The sequence below is a fragment of the Mirounga angustirostris genome, unplaced genomic scaffold (genome assembly GCF_029215605.1).
Source record: "Mirounga angustirostris isolate CCGP_5_RB_7025 unplaced genomic scaffold, mMirAng1.0.hap1 SCAF_12, whole genome shotgun sequence".
Taxonomy (NCBI): Eukaryota; Metazoa; Chordata; class Mammalia; order Carnivora; family Phocidae; genus Mirounga; species Mirounga angustirostris.
The window spans coordinates 84068382-84087062 of NW_026991720.1; the positions used below are offsets into that span (position 1 = coordinate 84068382).

The window sequence follows — 18681 nt, forward strand, 5'->3', positions numbered from 1 at the left end:
TGATACATGTTAATGGACAAAGAAAGAGAAACTGAAAAAATGAAGCAGTCGAGATCAAATCTACTACTAGACTATCCTTGATTCACATATGCATGGGAATCATCTGGGGGTCTTGTTAAATTACAGATCTGATTCAGTGGGTCTTGGGTCTGAGAGTTAGCATTTCTATCCAGCCCCCAGATACCAAATCTTGAGGAGAAAGACTTAAGAGAAAACTTGAAGCAAATGCACTCACTATATTCTGGGAACTATTAAAACAAATTCACACCTAAGTATATTCTAATAATTTATGAAGAATTTAAAAGGATAAAGAAAATGTTACACAATTATTCATATAAGAAAATGAAAAGTTAATTGCAAATAAACAAAAACTGAATGGATCCAGGCTTGTCCTTGGCATTACTAAATGTCAGAGAACAATAGAAAAAAAAAAATCCCAGAGTTTAAAAGAAAGAAATTGTGGTATCAGAATTCATTAATGAAACTAGAAAGTGCTTAGAAAAGATACTACATATTTAGGGTACCTATTATTGCTACAATAAATGACTACAAACTTAGTGACTTAAGACAACATAAACTTACTATCTGATAGCATGATAGCTCAGAAACCCAACACGGGTCTCACTGGGTTAAAATCAGCATGTCAGCATGCAGGCAGTCTTTTCTGGAATCTCTAGAGGGAAATCCATTTCTTTGTCTTTTCCAGTTTCAGTTTCTAAAGGCCTCCTGTATTCCACAACCTGTGGCCTTTTTCCTGTGTTCAAAGCCAGTGGCAAATTGAGCCCTCCTCACCCCACCATCTGTCTCCACCTGCAGCCAGGAAAGGTCTCCATTTTTAAGGACTTAGATGATTGGTTGGGGCCCACCCAGATAATCCAAGACGTTCTCCCAGCCTCAACGTCCTTAACCTTAATCACATGTGCAAAATCTTTCTTGCTGTGTAAAGTAATAGATAAACAGCCTCCAAGGATTAAGGAATAGACCCGTTGAAAAGACCACTATTTTAACTATGACATCATATATGCTGTTTCTGAAAAATTTGAGGACATATGCCAACAGAGGATCAAAATTCAAAATCCAAAAATGGAGAAACAGTGGAATAAAATGAATTGTGGTGAGCATTAAAACCAGTTTATTGGTTAAGTCTAAGTAACCATTATATAAATAGTTATAGGAAAATGCAAAGCTAGAAACAATTCATAAAGGAATAATTACAATGTAATCATTACAAACTGAGGGTATAGTTCATATTGGGGCATAAGGACTGTTGAGTGAGGTCAGTGTGGGCTACCTTACTCCTCTAGCCAAGACCAGTAGGAACTTGATGAAAAACTAATGGGATTAGAACAATAGTTTGCTTTGTTTAAGGCAAAAAAAAAAAATTTTGTTGTTGTTTAAAGCAAATCAAAGCAAGCCATACTCCACAGAGCAAAAGGCAGCTTAAAAGAACTTAAAAGGAAGTTTAAAAGAGCAAAAAGCCTAAAACAACTAAGAAATTAATATGCACCTGTTGCGACAATAAATTGAACCTCTTTCTGAAAAACACACCTCTAATTTGTAGAAAAAGAATTTAAAATGCATCAAAAGCATTAAATGGAACTGTGCACCATTTTATATTGATAATATGTAAAGTGCATTAAGTTCTCACTAAAATAAGAGCTATTATTATCTTTACTTTGTTATCGATAAGGAATCTGAGCTGTAGAGAAATTAGGGGATTGCTCATGCTCACTCCAGTAGGAGCCACTAAGCAGACCCAGGGTCTCACTCAGAGCCCAGGAGTCAATCCTGGTAGTAGATGTCACACGAGATGACATTAATAGTGAGAAATGGAGCTGGGACTGGAACCCAGGTCCGTTTTATCCCATGCTGTGTGTGCATAACTTCTCTGCCATACTGCCTTGGAATTGTTCTTCTGTTTACATCTTTGCCTCATCCCCTGAATACAGGTTATTTCTGTTCTCTCCTCCAGTCTACCTGCATGACCAGAACCCCTACGAACCACCCCCCCTCCAATTGATTTTGCCACTTTCAGCCACTGTGAGTGAATTCTCTTATCCAGTCCCTTCCCCTATGGGCCTCCCCCCTCCCCGCCCCCCCACAGGGTAGACCCTGGGGAATTAGACACACACACACACACACACACACACACACACACACGATCTGCTCCAGCCTCTTGATGAGAACTTGGATGATGCTTCTCTCTCAAGGTCAATTCCTCCTTTTGTGCTCTAGATCTCATCCTCTCTCCTCATGAAATAATTTCACCAATTATCCTGAGTCTTCAGATTATCTCTGTTCAGATACCTTCTCATCTGAATGTAAGCATGCTGTCCCCCAATCTTCCTTTGATGGGGGTGAGGGTGAGACCACCATGACATTATCCCTTCAACCCCATAGCCATTTCTCAGTTCCACTTCCTCCCTTACCTTTCATTCAAATCCACTGAAATCTGATGTCTGCCCCTCTCATAGGAATTAAACTGCTTCTACAGAGGCCACCAGTGACCCTCCTGTTTGACGATCCACTTAAAACCTTGTTCTATGAGTATTTTCATTTATGACTTCTTGAAACTTTCTCTTTACTTGGCTCTCTATTACTTCTCAGGCACTTCATTCACTCTTCTGCATACCCTAAGGAGGTTTCATTCATGCTGCACAGTATTTGAAGTTTAACCTGACACATTACATCTCTTATCCTGAGCCTTCTGCCAATCACCAGACAATAGAGCCCACGACTCACAACTTCTTCGCCTGAACCCAAACTATCAAAGGTGCCCCAAACTCATTTCACTATACTCCACTCACAGAAGCTTCTTTTCCTGAACTTTAGGTAATGACACCATCATCTATACAGGTTCCAAAGCTACAAATCAGAGAAGATTTCATCTTCTCCTTTATATCGTCCTCCACCCCCCACAAATCACCATGCCTCATCCGTTTTCTTAAGTATCTTACAACTCTGTCTCTTTCTTTCTACTCTCCTCACATACCCTTCACTACTATGATCAATTCATTCAGATATGTCTGTTGAAGTATCTACTATGTGTCAGGCATTGTGTAAAGTACTAGGAATACACTGTGAGCAAAATAGATATTATCCTTCCCCGGATGGAATTTATACTCTAGTTGGGGAGATGGGCATTAAACTAATAATTTCACAAATATAATTACATGAATACAATTTTGTAAATATAGGAAAACTACAGGATCAATGAAAAATTATAATAGAGAGTTTTGATTTAAAATAAAAGGTCAGGGGGCACTTGGGTGGCTCCGTTGGTTAAGCGACTGCCTTCAGCTCAGGTCATGATCTTGGGGTCCTGGGATTGAGCCCCGCATCAGGGTCTGTGCTCAGCAGGGAGTCTGCTTGAGGATTCTCTCTCTCTCCCTCTTCTTCTGCCCCTCTCCCTGCTCATTCACTCTCTCTCTCCCTCTCTCTCAAATAAATAAATCTTTAAAAAAATAAAAGGTCAGGGACATCTTCTGTGAGGAGGTGTTGTTTAAGCTGATACCTAAAGAAAGAGTTAGAGATAGCTGTGTGGAGGGTGAGAAAGGGTGGGCAAATGAGGGAGCCTGTGCAAAGTCCCTGTGGTTAGAAAAGTCTGACTTATTCAAGGAAATCCAGTGAGTGAAGGGCAGTGACCGATGAGGCCTCTGGGGAATAGTAAGTGGGGACCAATTGATAGGTTTTGTGTTTTATCCTAAATTCAGTGGGAATCCATTGAGAGATTTTAAGCATAATCAGATCCTGTGACAAGAGCAAATTTGTTGTTGCTTCGATTCAGGCAGTAGATGATGGTGAGTGTGGATTACAGTGGTGGCCGTGGAGATGGAAAATGCACACCTGAAATAGATTTGGGAGGTAAAATCGGATTTGGTGATAAGGAAGTGAGGGAAAGGGAGGTGTTAAAAGAATGACATTCAGGCCCCTGTCTTTAAAACTCGGAAGGGCAAGTGACATTTACCAAAATGAGGAACACAGAAGAGAAGATTTGGGGGAAATGATCAAGGGTTCCACTTTCACTATGTTGAATTAATGGGGCTTGTGAGATACCCACAGCTCAATAAATATTTAACGTTGACATAAAGTGAAACAGACATATAATCTTTCTGAAACTACTTAAGGATGTTTCTAGACAGGTTTCTCAAAAAAAAAAAAAACTTGATGCTATGTATTCATCGTTTTTTAAAAAAATATTACTCTCAGAATTGAAATTTTCTATTTGCGAGTATTGCTATCCTTCCACATTTTCTTTGCCAACTGTTTACAGCCTGCTGTAAACAGACAGAGCCGTTTATCTCTTCGCTGCTCTTGGTTCTGTTCAGAACATAAAGAAAAACCCCTTTGTAGTTGTTAATATGTTCTGCAAGCCTCACCTCACTCTGAGTTTTAGCCTCCCTGACACATTTCTTCCTCTTTCCCTGCAGGCCTTTATTCCTGTTCGAGGCTATTCACATGGCCTGCTTTATTTTGAACACATCCTTTATGTAGCTGAGTTTATCAGAAGACAACATGTGCAGACTTATCCTTTCTAGATACTCATTGGGATTACTTTAAATGGTCAGACTGCTCTCTCCATAAGGAACAAAGCCAGGGGGGAAATGCTATCCGAAAACAGCTTTATGGTGCTTATGAGAAAAACACTTTTATTTAAAAGATGCAGAAAGGATCATTTTTAAAACATTGCAGAGAGAGCCTCAGCTTACCACATAAAAACAGATTCTGGCCAAAGATGGCAACCAGTTTGAATTTTTCTTTGTAAATTGAGTATTGTGATTGGCTGAAAGTTGGTGATAGGAGGTTTGGGTACCACCGCCAGCATACTTGTGTAATGGAAAGGTTGGGGGACGGGGTTTGGCCCAGGTCACTTTCATTAAGAAAAAAATGCCCCTTTCTGACTTTGAGTAGCTTAAACAAATTACCTAAAGGAACTGCAGGGTTTAACTCATTTAATGAATTTTAATAAGACATACATGAATCAGTCAAAACCCAGGAAAAAAGTGAATAACATTGAACTACTTTTTTTTTTTTTTGGTAGTCCTTTGGTTACCCTGCTGGCTTACATTTACCAAAGGCTGAATTTTTGATGAAAAATTTGCCAGGCTGTTGCATGATGGGAGAATCCTTAAATTAAAGATCAACTTTATTAGTGGTATTTTTCTCCCTCAAATTAGCCCTAACAGGACATTCTAAAAACCCTGGGGCATTTTCCCCCTTTGGGAAACTTCAAAAAAATGATTCCCTCTATTGGAAGACTTTCTAACAGTCCCTGGAATATTTTCAGAATTGTAGTAAGAACATGAGCTTCCTTTATTGCCTCTAATCCTTTATGAGACAGGATAACTTTAGAGGTGGAAGGGTCTGTGTGGGTGTCCAGGTGAGTTTCCTGTCCTCCAGCAGGATACCACAGAAACTGTGAAAAAGAAATTCTCTTTCTTATTCTTTTATTCTCCCTCACACACAGGCAATATGCACATACTTTTGTTCTGCGTTTCTTCTTTTCCCTCTTTTATGGTTTTCTTTTAAATAATGGTGAAATAGACATAACATAAAATTTGCCATGTTAATCATATTTAAGTGGACAGGTTCAGTAGTGCTAAGTACGTTCACATTATTGTATCTTCCTTCTTTTTTAAGCAAAACAGAACACAGCTCTTAAAAAACCAGGGCATGGACATCTGCAGTGAAACGGGCTTTTATTTCAAAGTGCCTCCTACTTCTTTTCTATTGCTTAAAGAAAAAGAGGAATATAAAATATTTCCCCTGCATCTCTATCATTTTTGTAACTGTACAATTCCCTATAAAATACATGAAACTGTAATGATAGTCTTCAAAACCAGAGTCATATGTTGTACAAAGTACTTCAGTTGAAGGAGAACCCATTTCACATTCTGCAAGTGGAAGTTCAATCTGTCCAATGGAGTATAGAGGCTTATTGAAAGATTTAGTTCTATTTGGCAAAACTTCTAGAAATCTGGGGAAAAAATTGCCTTGGCATTATTCCAAATTGAAGATATCATCATGGAACTCTCTGATCTAAGTTGTTCCTCATTGTGTTTTGATCTCTTATTCAAACTGGGGTGATTTTAAAATTTCAACATGTTTTTTCTGTGTGAAAATTAATAACAAATCTTACCAAACAACTTAAAACGCACACTAGAAAAGGGCTCTCCTTCAGAGCTACTGTAAATATATTGATATTTTTTCATTCTGGGTATCATGTGTCAGAAGTAGGTTTTGAAAAGAGCCACTTTGAGGAACCTTCCTCTTGGGACAAGGCAGTGTTGCCAACCAGTCATCAAGCGATTGGAAAACGCTCACATTGGCCATGGAGTTTTGCATCACATGAGGGAAAGCCTACATCAAGGCTGCTGATGGACAGACAACCAACAGAAGCCAGAAATCTGCATAGCAGATGGAATGTTCTGCGGTTCCTCTAAAGCAAGATTCCTAACAATAAAACATTGGATGGGGTGCAAGAAAAGGAAATATTAAGTAATTTCTGGGTTTCTTACTTAATTGAATGGGGTATTACCTGCAGTAGACATTACAATTGTGTTTTTGTTTTTAAATGGACTTATATAAAGTGTTCCCCTGATAGGGTGTTCAGATTTAGCAAATAAAAAATACAGAATTCTGGGGCGCCTGGGTGGCTCAGTCCATTAAGCGTCTCTTGATAAGGTCATGATCTCAGGATCATGAGACTGAGCTCCACTGTGGGTGTGGAGCCTGCTTGAGATTCTCTCTCCCTCTCCTTCTGCCTCTCCCCGCCCCACTCCCATGTGCACTCTCTCTGAAACAAACACAATTCCTATTTAAATTGAATTTCAGATAAACAACAAAAATTTTTTTATATAAGTATGTCCTATATAACATATATCTCATACAGTATACAGGACATATTATACTAAAAATTATCATTCATTCTCTATCTGAAATTCCAATTTAACTGAGCATACTGTATTTTATCTGACAACCATCTTCCTGTAGTTTACTAAAAGTTGTATTTATTGACATGTAGAATTCAATTCAGGTTTCAATATGAAATCAGTGTTTTCTTCTCTTCCGTTTTCAAGTACTGAAATTTCTCGTCTAAGCTCTTTGCACTGGGCTTCTGTTTCTCTGCCCATCTCGCTTTTAGGTGCAGAATTAAAAATGTATTTTACTTTTATTTCTAACAAAGACAGATTTTAGAAACCTAGTTCCACCTTGAGCTTCATATTAAATGTATCTAAGTTTTCTCATTAGCTGCATCTAAATTTTCCCATTATTCTCTTATTTTTTTCCCTTTTAGGTCCCGATTTATGGTTTGTTAGCTTATAACTGTATCTTAAGGTCTTTCACTTTTGTTGTCCTAAGAGTAAGGATTAAATAAATATGTTTATATTTGTGTGCACACAAACATACACCAATAAATAATTAATATGGAAAACGTGGGTCATTATAAAGAAATTTTATTCCCACAAGGGAACATAATATACTGCTTTCTATAGAAGTAGGGGAAATAAAGGCCAGAAATAAACTAAAACATAAAGGTGACATTACTATTATTTTGAAGAAATACTCTTTTTGTATGAATTAGGTTCATAGCTCTGAAAGATTAAGAAAAAGTTATCTAGATCTTTGTTCTGCTTCCCTATGGAGATGGGTGGTGGGAAACCCAAAAGTCATACTCCGAACAAACCAAACCTAACTTGCTTCTGTGATCTATCCCCAACTAGAATGATTCCAGAAAAAGAAAAATTACAGAACTAGGGATTTAAAAGTTTTTCCTTTATTTTTGGTGTTTTTATTTAAATATTAATTGAAATAAACTTGGTTTCGAAGAGGGGCCATCCTACAAAAAAGCATATTGTACATTTGTAATATATGCTAGCTTGTTCCACACTATTATAGCATTTCTGTAGCTCTTCCAATGGAATTGAACAGAAAGTTGGACTTCAATCATGTAGAAAACTTGACCTTCTGGCTTAATCAAGCCAAATCAAGTATACCTGAGATAGATGTTTTCTATTTATCTTCATTTAAATGTTTATAGCATAATTGATAATTTGCCAAAGAAACACAAAGGGCCACATAAGTTATTTCTATTTGGGGAAATCTATTCTGATACTATTTCTTACTACCTGAAATTCCTTACTCCTAGCAACCAGCCTCTTTTTGACAATGTCTCAGAAAGGCTAACTATTGCCTCAGACTGAAGGCACTGAGGCACAGGCCAGCATTAGGAATATTCCAGAAACTGCCGTAATAGGAGCAGGAAGGAAGCCCTGGGTTGCGCCAATGGTCTGGGGTCAGACTAAATGAAACAGCCTTAAAAGAACGGGAAGCCGGGCACCTGGGTGGCTCAGTTGGTTGGGCGACTGCCTTCAGCTCAGGTCATGATCCCGGAGTCCCTGGATCGAGCCCCGCATCGGGCTCCCTGCTCAGCGAGGAGCCTGCTTCTCCCTCTAACCCTCCCCCCGTCATGTACTCTCTCTCTCTCTCTCTCTCATTCTCGCTCTCTCAAATAAATAAATAAATAAATCTTAAAAAAAAAAAAAAGAACGGGAAGCCAAAGTACCTCTGATGAAGGGTGGTGACATTAAACATCCCTCTCTCCTTGTCTGATCTTGACCAGTGGCCCTCTTATGCCATTTTAGTTCTGACACCATAACCACTGAGAGGTCAGATGATTACACATTTTCCGGAGGAGGAATAATCATCTCATAGCATAATGTCCCACGCGGAGGCGAGAGCTCCATAACAGAACGACCATTTTCTTTTTTTTTTTTCTTTTTTTTTTTAAGATTTTATTTATTTATTTGACAGAGAGAGGCACAGCGAGAGAGGGAACACAAGCAGGGGGAGTGGGAGAGGGAGAAGCAGGCTTCCCGCGGAGCAGGGAGCCCGATGCGGGGCTCGATCCCAGGACCCCGGGATCATGACCTGAGCCGAAGACAGACGCTTAACGACTGAGCCACCCAGGTGCCCCCAGAACGACCATTTTCAATATCTTTGTATCAAAGTCTAAGAAACTCCCAGCATCTTACAAATATAAAACAGCAAATACTCAAAATCTGTTCTGGCGCTCCAGGAAGAAGGTGATGATGCAAAGAAAGCAGAGGAAATAATTGAATGTTTTGACATTTTGAGAATGTACAAACGACATCTTTTGCAGAAGACCTGTTGCTGGCAATTGCATAAATCAACAAATAGATTTTATCCTTCACTGAAAATAATGGTTAATTGGCCAATGGGTTACATTTTTTTTTTTCTGTAGACTTAGCGGTCAATTTGCTTTTGTTGGCATTTTTACAGAGTAAGTCAAGGAGACAAATGTATTTATTTATCTGTAATTTTCACTCTCAGCTGCTTCCAAAAAAGATGTGATTAGATCCTTATAATTAAGTTACAATCGAACCACATGTCGAACAGAATTTTTTTCATTAGTTGGAAAGAGAGATAAGAACTTACAGGATGTGTAAGATGAGCTGATTCTTCTCATCTCCTTAGGTAGGATGGTTATTACATTTGAGCATTAGATTTAACTCTGGGGGGGCGCCTGGGTGGCTCAGTTGGTTAAGCGACTGCCTTCGGCTCAGGTCATGATCCTGGAGTCCCTGGATCGAGTCCCGCATCGCGCTCCCTGCTCGGCAGGGAGTCTGCTTCTCCCTCTGACCCTCCCCCCTCTCATGTACTCACTCTCTCTCATTCTCTCTCTCTCAAATAAATAAATAAAATCTTTAAAAAAAAAAAAAAAGATTTAACTCTGGGTTCCAAAGAAAACTGAGAAACCTGATAGGTTACATACCTTTCCCTCTTTTCATTAAATGAAGTATCAGGTCTTCACAACGTGCATTGAGGTACGGTTAGTATTTATGCCGTGCCTGCGTGGGATTGCTTAAACATCTAGAGAATTGGGTGTCCAGATTTCTGCAGGTATTTCCTATAAATGGGCTAGTTTTCAACTATTACCATTTTATAGGATCCCAGTTTTTAAGGTAATAAACACACAGTATGTGGTTTATTTTTAATATTTCACTTTTATTGGGCATTTTTCAGATACAAACTAACATTAACATGAGCAAAATTGTTCTGTTTTGGCTTACTAGGGCCAGTATATGTTGACCACCCTCCTCCCCACCATTATTTTTAAGCTTGTTTTTACTACTTTTTAAAAACCTGATACCGTATGATGATAATAATAAAAGGAAATAAGGAAAGGGAATCAATCTGTGTTTTGCTTTTCATTATCTAAATGGTCATTTGGATCACAACAGAGACAGTCCAATCTGCATACCATTTGTGATCATAAAAGTTGCTCAGTAAATCGGGGTTGGGGGAAAGCACGGCTTTGTTGATACATGAGTCATTCAATTAACGAACAGTTTGAGCTGCTTCTTCATGCCCAACATTGCTGGCACTAGCATAATAAATAGATACCTGCTCAGAGAAGGTCTCTGTGGGAGAACAGTCCCCAAAGAGTTATGCCTTTATACACTAGAATCTGATTCATAATACAGGTAAAGACATTATTTTTAAATTTAGGGCTAATGAGCTCTTCCATAAGCGGCCCAAGGTGATCTCTCAAAACAGTTTGCTTTTCACTTGACCCAGAAAACCCTACAAGATCATGCAAATCAAGAGGTTCAAATCTCCATGGTCACTTTAAGAACACACGTGAAACTGCCCAGGCCATCAAGGGTATGCAGATCCGAAAAGCTACCGGTGTCTAAAGGACATCCCTCTGCAGAAGCAGTATGTGACGTTTCGTGGCCACACTGGTGGAGGTGGTGGGTGTGCACGGGCCAAACAGTGGGGCCAGACACAGGGTCGATGAGCCAAAAAGAGAGCTGAATTTTTACTGCACATGCTTAATAATGCAGACAGTAATGCTGAACTGAAGGGTTTAGATGTAGATTCTCTGGTCATTGAGTACATCCAGGTGAACAAAGCCCCCAGACGCAGTGTGGAACTTACAGGGCTTATGGCCAGTGGCCAGATTAACCCAGACGTGAGCCCTCCTGCCACGTCGAGATGATCCTTATTGAAAAAGAGCAGACTGTTCCTAAACCGGAAGAGGAGGTTGCACAGAAGAAAAAGATACCCCAGAAGAAACTGAAGAAACAAAAACTATGGCCCGGGAGTAAATTCTGCATAGAGTAAATGCAAATAAAAGTAAAAACAGAAAAAAAAAAAAATGTAGGACTCATGAAGGCTTGTTGATTCCTTTTTAACCACATAAAGAAGGTACACAAAGCAGAATTATTTTTGTACTAAGCAAAAGTATTTATCTTGAAGAATTTAATTTCTGTCTATATTCTCTCTGTCCCTCTCTCCCTCCCCCCCCCCCCGCCACTTTTCCCCATTCTCCAGCTATGGCCGGGACACAGAAATCCCTAAGGGTGGCTCAATCTTAGATCTCGTAAAGCAGCTGACTATTTGCCATACAGTTTACCTTCTCTGTGCCTCAGACTCCTCAGCCGTCAAATAAGGAAGTGTTCTTAGAATAATTAACATAATTCCAATGAAATTATTTGGGCTCCTTGAATAAAACTATAGCATATTTTGTCAGGCAACTAATTAATATTAATGTAATCATCTGAATATCATGCCACCCATAAGTGGTGGCAGGTTATATTTTCGAAGTTCAAATATTATTTTCTTTATTACAGGTTTCTTTTCTCCATGGAAAACTCCAAAGCCTGTAAGTTGGAATTATTATGCTTCCTTCTTTATTTTTGGTTACTGTTGCAATCCCATTAAATAAGAGTTAATTGGGTGACCGCAAAATCTCTTTTACCTCTGAGATTCTGTGATGTCAAAAGGACAAATCCTGAGTCCCTTTGTCTTGTACTACAAAAATAACATGTCTTACTTTCCTGTAAAGGCAGTTCTTCCTGTTTTTTAATAAACTTAGAAAATGGGCATTAACACTATTCAATATGGTGTACTATAGAAACCTTTTGTTTTTCCCCTGTCAGGAATAACTATAGTCTTTTAATATGGAATTTTTAGACACAGTGCAAATGATAGGCCTAGAGGTCTTGAGCTACAAATTAAGTCTGGTGCATAAGAAATTTAACTTTGTATATATTTATATGTCTATATTTACATTTGAATATATATGGTAAATATGTGTGTGCAAATATTGCAGAGACATACATATTCCACCAAACCTGGCAATCACTCAACTTCTGCATCTCCTTCAGAAGCTGGTGATCTCCGTCCGCCATCACCTAATCTCTCTGGGCCTACTTCCCTCGTGAATCATCCTGAAATGTTGATGCCGATATAGGAGGCTGATGCATTTTAATACTCTTTTGTGTGGCTGGGTTAGCCAAGGCAGCTTCACAATTAGAAGTAGTTTTTCCTTGCCGTTAGATTGAAACTAGTAACTGGCCAAGTCCCCAGAACTGGCACTGGTTTTCTGGGATACCGTTTCATGGAGGGCTAGAATACCGTGCCCTACCTGGGATGTCTAAAACTCACAACTAAAAGAGAACTATAGCAAAGTGATGCAAGTCAAAAACAAAACTCGGGGAATCACTTCTCCCACTATCTTCTTTTCTTCCCTCTCAATTGAGCAACTCAGATGAAAGTGGCCCCAAGTCTGGCCAGTGAGTAGGGAGTTCTTGGCTTAACTTATGCAATTCTCCTATTTCTTTCACTGAAAAACTATTTAACTGCTTGATTTTCTCCTTTTACAAAGGGAGGTAATATAATTTTGCGTGCTTTTCAAGCACAATAACTGGCTTAATTAAATAATAAGCCTTGAAATGGTTTGAAGATGTGAAAGTGAAGTATTATTGAGCCCGGTCATATGCCCGAGCTCTGGGTTTCTCTCAAAGAGACATAAGGAAACCGGGAGCTGGAGATGAGGGACTGATCTCTCAGAGCTGCAGAACCTCCTCACCAGGCATGTCGTCCTTTGGGATTGGTCTCATCTGGTCCACAGAGAATATCAGATGGGGAAACTGGACCTATTTAGGTTTAGTAAAACATTTAGTGATGTGTGTGGTTTGAAAAGAGGTGGTTTTAAAATGTTTAAAATGAAATTTGTTTTATCTTGGCCAACATTTAAAGAGGTAAGTATTTAAATAATTTCTTCCTTTCATCACCAAAGTTAATCTGTGCTCTGTGGTTATACACATCTTTATCTAATTTAACAAGGAACCTTGTAACTTCATCATGGTGCTACAATTATGCTATTTAGTGATTTCCTTATGTGTACCACATTTACACAAATTATGCCATTTGGCATAATTACAGCATTTTCTGTCATTTTAGTAATTACATCCATAGTCAATAATTCCAAAAAAAGGTTTTATGGAACTTAATTTACAATTAATCCTGAACCTACACATCCCTACAAAAACTAAGGCTTGGACTTCCAGGTTCTAGACTGAGTGAGGATATAGGACTGTCGATTTAATGTCCTCCTGTATCCACCAGAAGCTCTTTAGACTAGAAACTGTAATGAGAAGCAGTATGATACATGTTCTGGGGCGCAGGCTCTGAAGGCATACTGCCTGGGTTCAAACTTTGCTTCTTCTCCTTAGTAGCTATATGACCTTCAACTAGCCACTTAAGTTGTCAGTATCTCCAGTTCTTACCTGTAAAATGGGAACAATAATAGTACCCCACTCATATAGTCATCATGAAGAGTCTCAGTCCATGTAAGTTGCTTAAAACAGTACCTCTAAAATATATTGAGCTCAAAAATATAAAGTACTGTCATCCTAGAGAGCAAACACTCCATACATGAAACCTTAATAAATTAATGACTCTATAAAATGAACATAGTTTGCTGAAGTATTCATCTGAGCAAATATATAAATATATACCCACAGTATATGGATTTATAGACTCTCTCCTCTCAGGATTGATGACATCTGTAGTCAGGATAAGGAAATGTTATCCTGAGTGAGATCTCTCCTCCTCCTGGTCCTGTGTCACTTCCTAACCCTCTTCTGTCTTACTGATCTACATCTTAAGCTAATCCATGTTGAGATAGTCATTTTGTAACAAGTAATGTACCCCTAATTGTAGTGAGTTCTCATGCTCTCCATCTGAAAGGAATCCAAGTTCATTCTTCAAGTACAGAATCAAATCAAATGCCTTCATATCCCAGCCCTGCCCTAAATTAGTGACGGGGTACATCTAGACTACCCCAGCTTCTATAGGAAGCAAACAGTTTCTCAACAGAGTACTTCGTGGGAGGTGGGGTGCTACCTCATTCACAAGCCCTCTACTCAACAGTGTGCTCCCACGATCAGAAGGTAGTTACATCATGATTCGGTTTTCCTGTTTTACCGTTTGGGGCCATGTTGTGGGCTACATGTCCACTCTGTCCACTGATAATTCAGTGACTGACTCTACCTTCATACAGTCAGGCATTCATTCATTCACCAAATCCAGCAGAGCTACAAGGTTTCTCCCAGATACTGAAAACAACCTCATTTCCATTTTTACTTACCCTAGTGAGATGCCTAGGTTTGAACACCACTGGGACTGTACAAGGCCCATTCAGAAGCCTATGAGAGGTAAATGTCTGGCAGAAGCACAACTCTAGACAAGCCAAGGTCAGGAAAACACTAGGTGAAACAAGTGAGGTCCAAGGGCCTGGGCAACGAGACAGGATCAGAATCTAGGGCGTTCAAGAAGGTTGAGAGGAACAAGTGAGCAGAGTGTCCCAGCTGGAAAGCAGAAGTCCAGAGACCACGTTGTCTAAGAAAGTAAGAAGTCAACAGAGTGCACCCTTCAAAAGATGCTGTCAGATCAGCACACCAGTCCCAGTGAGCAGAGGGGGACCTCTGACCCCAGGGCAGGCAGTTTGCGCCATGGTCTTTGGGGTTGAAGCCAACAAAGAACTCAATCTGGGGGTGGGGAGCTATAGGACTGCAAGTCTGCTTCTTCAGTTATTTCATGGGCGCAGTGATTTTCTGCTCTACAGTCTTTTAAGAAAGCCTGACAGAGTGACTCAAGGGTTGATGAATGTCACGGCAAGATGTTGTGAATGCTTTACTAAGCATAAACTGGACTACTGACTAATTCCCCTGTTTCTGTGCTATAGAAATTGTAGAACTTGTCACTCTGCCCCTGTAACCTTCCCAACAATGCCTAAAGCATTATTTGTTCTGTAGTTTTAAGAATGTTTTTTAGAAATACTAATATTTCACCTGAAGCATGTTTGCTCCAACGATTGCACATGAACAATACATACACCAGCAAGACCATGTGAGTATCAGCTCACCCTCAATAGAAAATGAGAGAAAGAAATAGACATTTGCTGAGGCCCTCTGATGAAGAGTGGGATTCTACAGCTACTCAGTCCACATATCTAACTTATTTACTGTGTAGAATTTAGTATCTTACATTTAGAAACGGAAGGGAGAAAGTCACAGCCACAGTGCATCCACATGGTGCCTAAAGCCAGTAACTTTGAAAAATTAAAAAAGAATACAACTTTAGCCACAAATGTGGGTCTTCTCATCATAGCAAAGACACAGAGAATAGATAACCAAAGAAACCCAGAATGGCTTCCTAGATGAATTTTGCTATCAAATGAATTATGAAGTGCAGATTTTTACTAAATGGGAGCAAAAGGCCCACTAAGCAGAACATTAGCGAAAATTCTAAGCAAATTTGCCAGTTATTCCCCTCAATGTATTATTGTAAAAAGCAGTCCCATTAGAGTTACAAATTGGGTTGACCCGGGGTCTGCTGCTGACAGCTGCTGGACCTCTTTGCGCTTTCGAGATTATGTTTAATATTAGGGAATTGAGCTCAACTAGGGATTTTCCATCCTCATTAGGTATAGAAACTTTGTTCATATGAAATCTTGGTCGGTAGCCCATTACAGAAAACAAATGAAAATGGAGCCAATTGTCTTAGTGCCTTCGGACTGCGGTACCATAGACTGGGTGGCTTCTAAACAAGAGCAATTTATTCCTCAGAGTTCTCGAGGCTGGAAGTCCAAGGTCAAGGCGCTGGCGGTTTCAGTGTCTGGTGAGAGTCCACTTCCTAGATGTCTATCTTTTCTTTGTAACGTCACCTGGCAGAAGGGTCTTCAGGACTCTGAGTCTCCTTTAATAAAGGCACTCATCCCATTCATGCGGCCTCCACCCTCGTGACCTAATCGCCCCCCCGCAAAGGTCCCACCTCCTAGTACCATCACCTTGGGCGTTAGAATTTTAACATATAAATTTGGGAGGGGACCCAAACATTCAGACCATAGTATCAATCTTACTGAGATACAGGTCAGTGACCCATTTCTTTCATAGTTTGCTGGCTCACTCGACACCTGCCACAGCCCCAGGTAGGTGAGCAAGTCACAGGGAACTTTGTTTTACGAAGTGACATGCACACTACATGTTATCTCACATTCCCTCAACTTTAAAATATTTATAACTGATACGCCAGAGCTGGTGTAGGAGACCTAACCGAGGTATAGCCAGCATGGAAACAAAAGCAGGGCAGGTCAGTAGGGGACAGAAAGTTATAATCCTGCCAAGCTCAAAACAGTGTGTATCAAAGCTAGTTTGTTTGTTTTTTAAAAAAGAACAGTTATGAGTCAGCTAGATTGGGGGAAAAAAAAGAAAAACAGCTGACCATTGATGATTTCATTCATTCACTAAATTAACATTTTCTGAGCTTACCATGTGTTGGTAATACAACAATGAGGAAGACTCTGTCCCCAGGATCTGTCCCCAACGCGCGCTATTTGAGGAGACATAGGTAGACTTGCCATTATCCTGAAGTCTCATGAGCGTTGGGTGTGAGGGGTGGGTAGAGGTGCTGTGGGAGCATCCATCACCAGTTCAGGAATGGTCAGCAAAGGCCTTCCAGAGGAGACATCTTCTCTGAGTCTAGTAGCCCCCAGGTAAAAGGAGGAAGGGAGGTGAAAAAGTGGAAAATGGATAAAGTTTGCAGGTAGGAGGAGAAATGAAGAAAGCACGCAAAGGTTCAGAGGTAGGAGAGAATCAACGGATCCTGGGGAATGAGAGGAGAGACCATTAGTGAGTATGAGGACAGTGAGCAAAACTGGGTCATGAGGAGCCACTAATGCTCCAGCGGGGAGTTTAGCCTTTAGCCTGAAGACCATGCTGACCCAAGGCAGAATTTTAGACAAAAGGATAACCTGATCTAAGTTCTACACAGAGCAGGTTTATTCAAAGCAGAAAAGTACAAGTTGAGTTTAAATCAGTTGACTATTGAATGAAGGTGAAGTTGGTGGTACGAACAGGTCATCCCAGCTAACCCGGCTTTCTACGCGACAAAAGGATATTAGTCCTCACCTTATCTACCTCACGGGGCCATGGTGCAGGTCAAAGAAGGTACAGTGTGTGAGAAAACATGGTAAACTGGGAAGTGTTCTAGAGATCTTTAATAAACTGTAGTGGTGGGGCGCCTGGGTGGCTCAGTTGGTTAAGCGACTGCCTTCGGCTCGGGTCATGATCCTGGAGTCCCGGGATCGAGTCCCACATCAGGCTCCCTGCTCAGCGGGGGGTCTGCTTCTCCCTCTGACCCGCTTCCCTCTCGTGCTCTCTGTCTCTCATTCTCTCTCTCAAATAAATAAATAAAATATTTTAAAAAATAATAATAATAATAATAAACTGTAGTGGTAGCAACCTCAGCAGTAGCATTTTGGGGAAGAAACTGCCAGATCGGCAGAAAATGAGGCTTCACAGAAGAATGAACAATTCATAAATCCCAGCTGGTTGCATGATTACTTCAAACTGTAAGGAAAGTGACCAAATGTTTAGGTATAGGAGATTATTAGGATATGTGTAGGTGTCAAAAGAATAGGTGGAGACCACTTTATTCTCTTCTGTTTTAGTAAAGATGGGGTAATGTATCAGGGCCAGTTCCACACATTTCTATACACTTACGTGTAAAGCTTTCTTGAGACCCATGTCATCTTTCTCGTGTAGGAGGAAAAAACGCTCAGAGAGATTAAGTGATTAGCTGGAGATTGCCAGCAATATGTGACAAGGTTATATATGTTTGCATTCAAAAGTCAGGCATCACTCATGTTGAGTACCATCTATGGTACTTTAATATAGAGATGCAGAATCTTTTCTCACACTTATTCCCAAGTTGTAAATGGTTCATGGAAGAAACGTCCACAGGGCAAGAAGGTCTAACTAAGGAAAGTCCACAGGGCAGGAGAGTCTAATTTAAAGGGGGAGGATTGTGGTATGTGACAAGGAAGAATTCAGCATCTTGTGTTCTCTTTCGCTTTCCAGATAATGGACCGCTGGGAGAATCAAGGCAGTCCTCAAACGAGTTTATCTGCTCCGGCCATACCACAGAACCTGCCCTTCCCACCCGCCCTTCACAGGACTTCCTTTCCTGACTCAGAGGCCTTTGACCCAAGGAAGCCTGACCCATATGAGCTCTACGAGAAATCTAGAGCGATTTATGAAAGTAGGCGTAAGTGAAAGCCACATAAAACACGGGTACATTGGTAATAGCTGAAGCCCTGCCAAGAGATATATTGAAGCTGAGATGATCTGGTGTGATTTTATATTCTGAGGTTCAAAACGTATCTCAAAAGTAGAGACAGCTGATCTAAACTTTTCTTTAAAAAAAAAAAAAAAGCCTGTCAATTCAAAAAAAAAAAAAAACCCACAAACCTTATATCTTTTGGTTTTATATTTTATTTCCTACTGTTTTCCCTCAAAGCCTCCG

General features: G+C 40.0%; 1 protein-coding gene across 5 annotated transcripts in view; it reads left to right on the forward strand.

Moving 5' to 3' along the window:
• The window catches only part of MAGI2 (membrane associated guanylate kinase, WW and PDZ domain containing 2), a 1357869-nt gene that overhangs the window by 1151485 nt on the left and 187703 nt on the right, over nucleotides 1-18681 (forward strand). For all 5 annotated transcript variants that reach the window (XM_054505318.2, XM_045864809.3, XM_064575358.1 and 2 more), the window contains exons 11-12: nucleotides 11661-11692; nucleotides 18237-18423. In XM_054505318.2, coding sequence (XP_054361293.1) covers nucleotides 11661-11692; nucleotides 18237-18423 — 219 coding nt within the window. The remainder of the gene's footprint in view (nucleotides 1-11660; nucleotides 11693-18236; nucleotides 18424-18681) is intronic.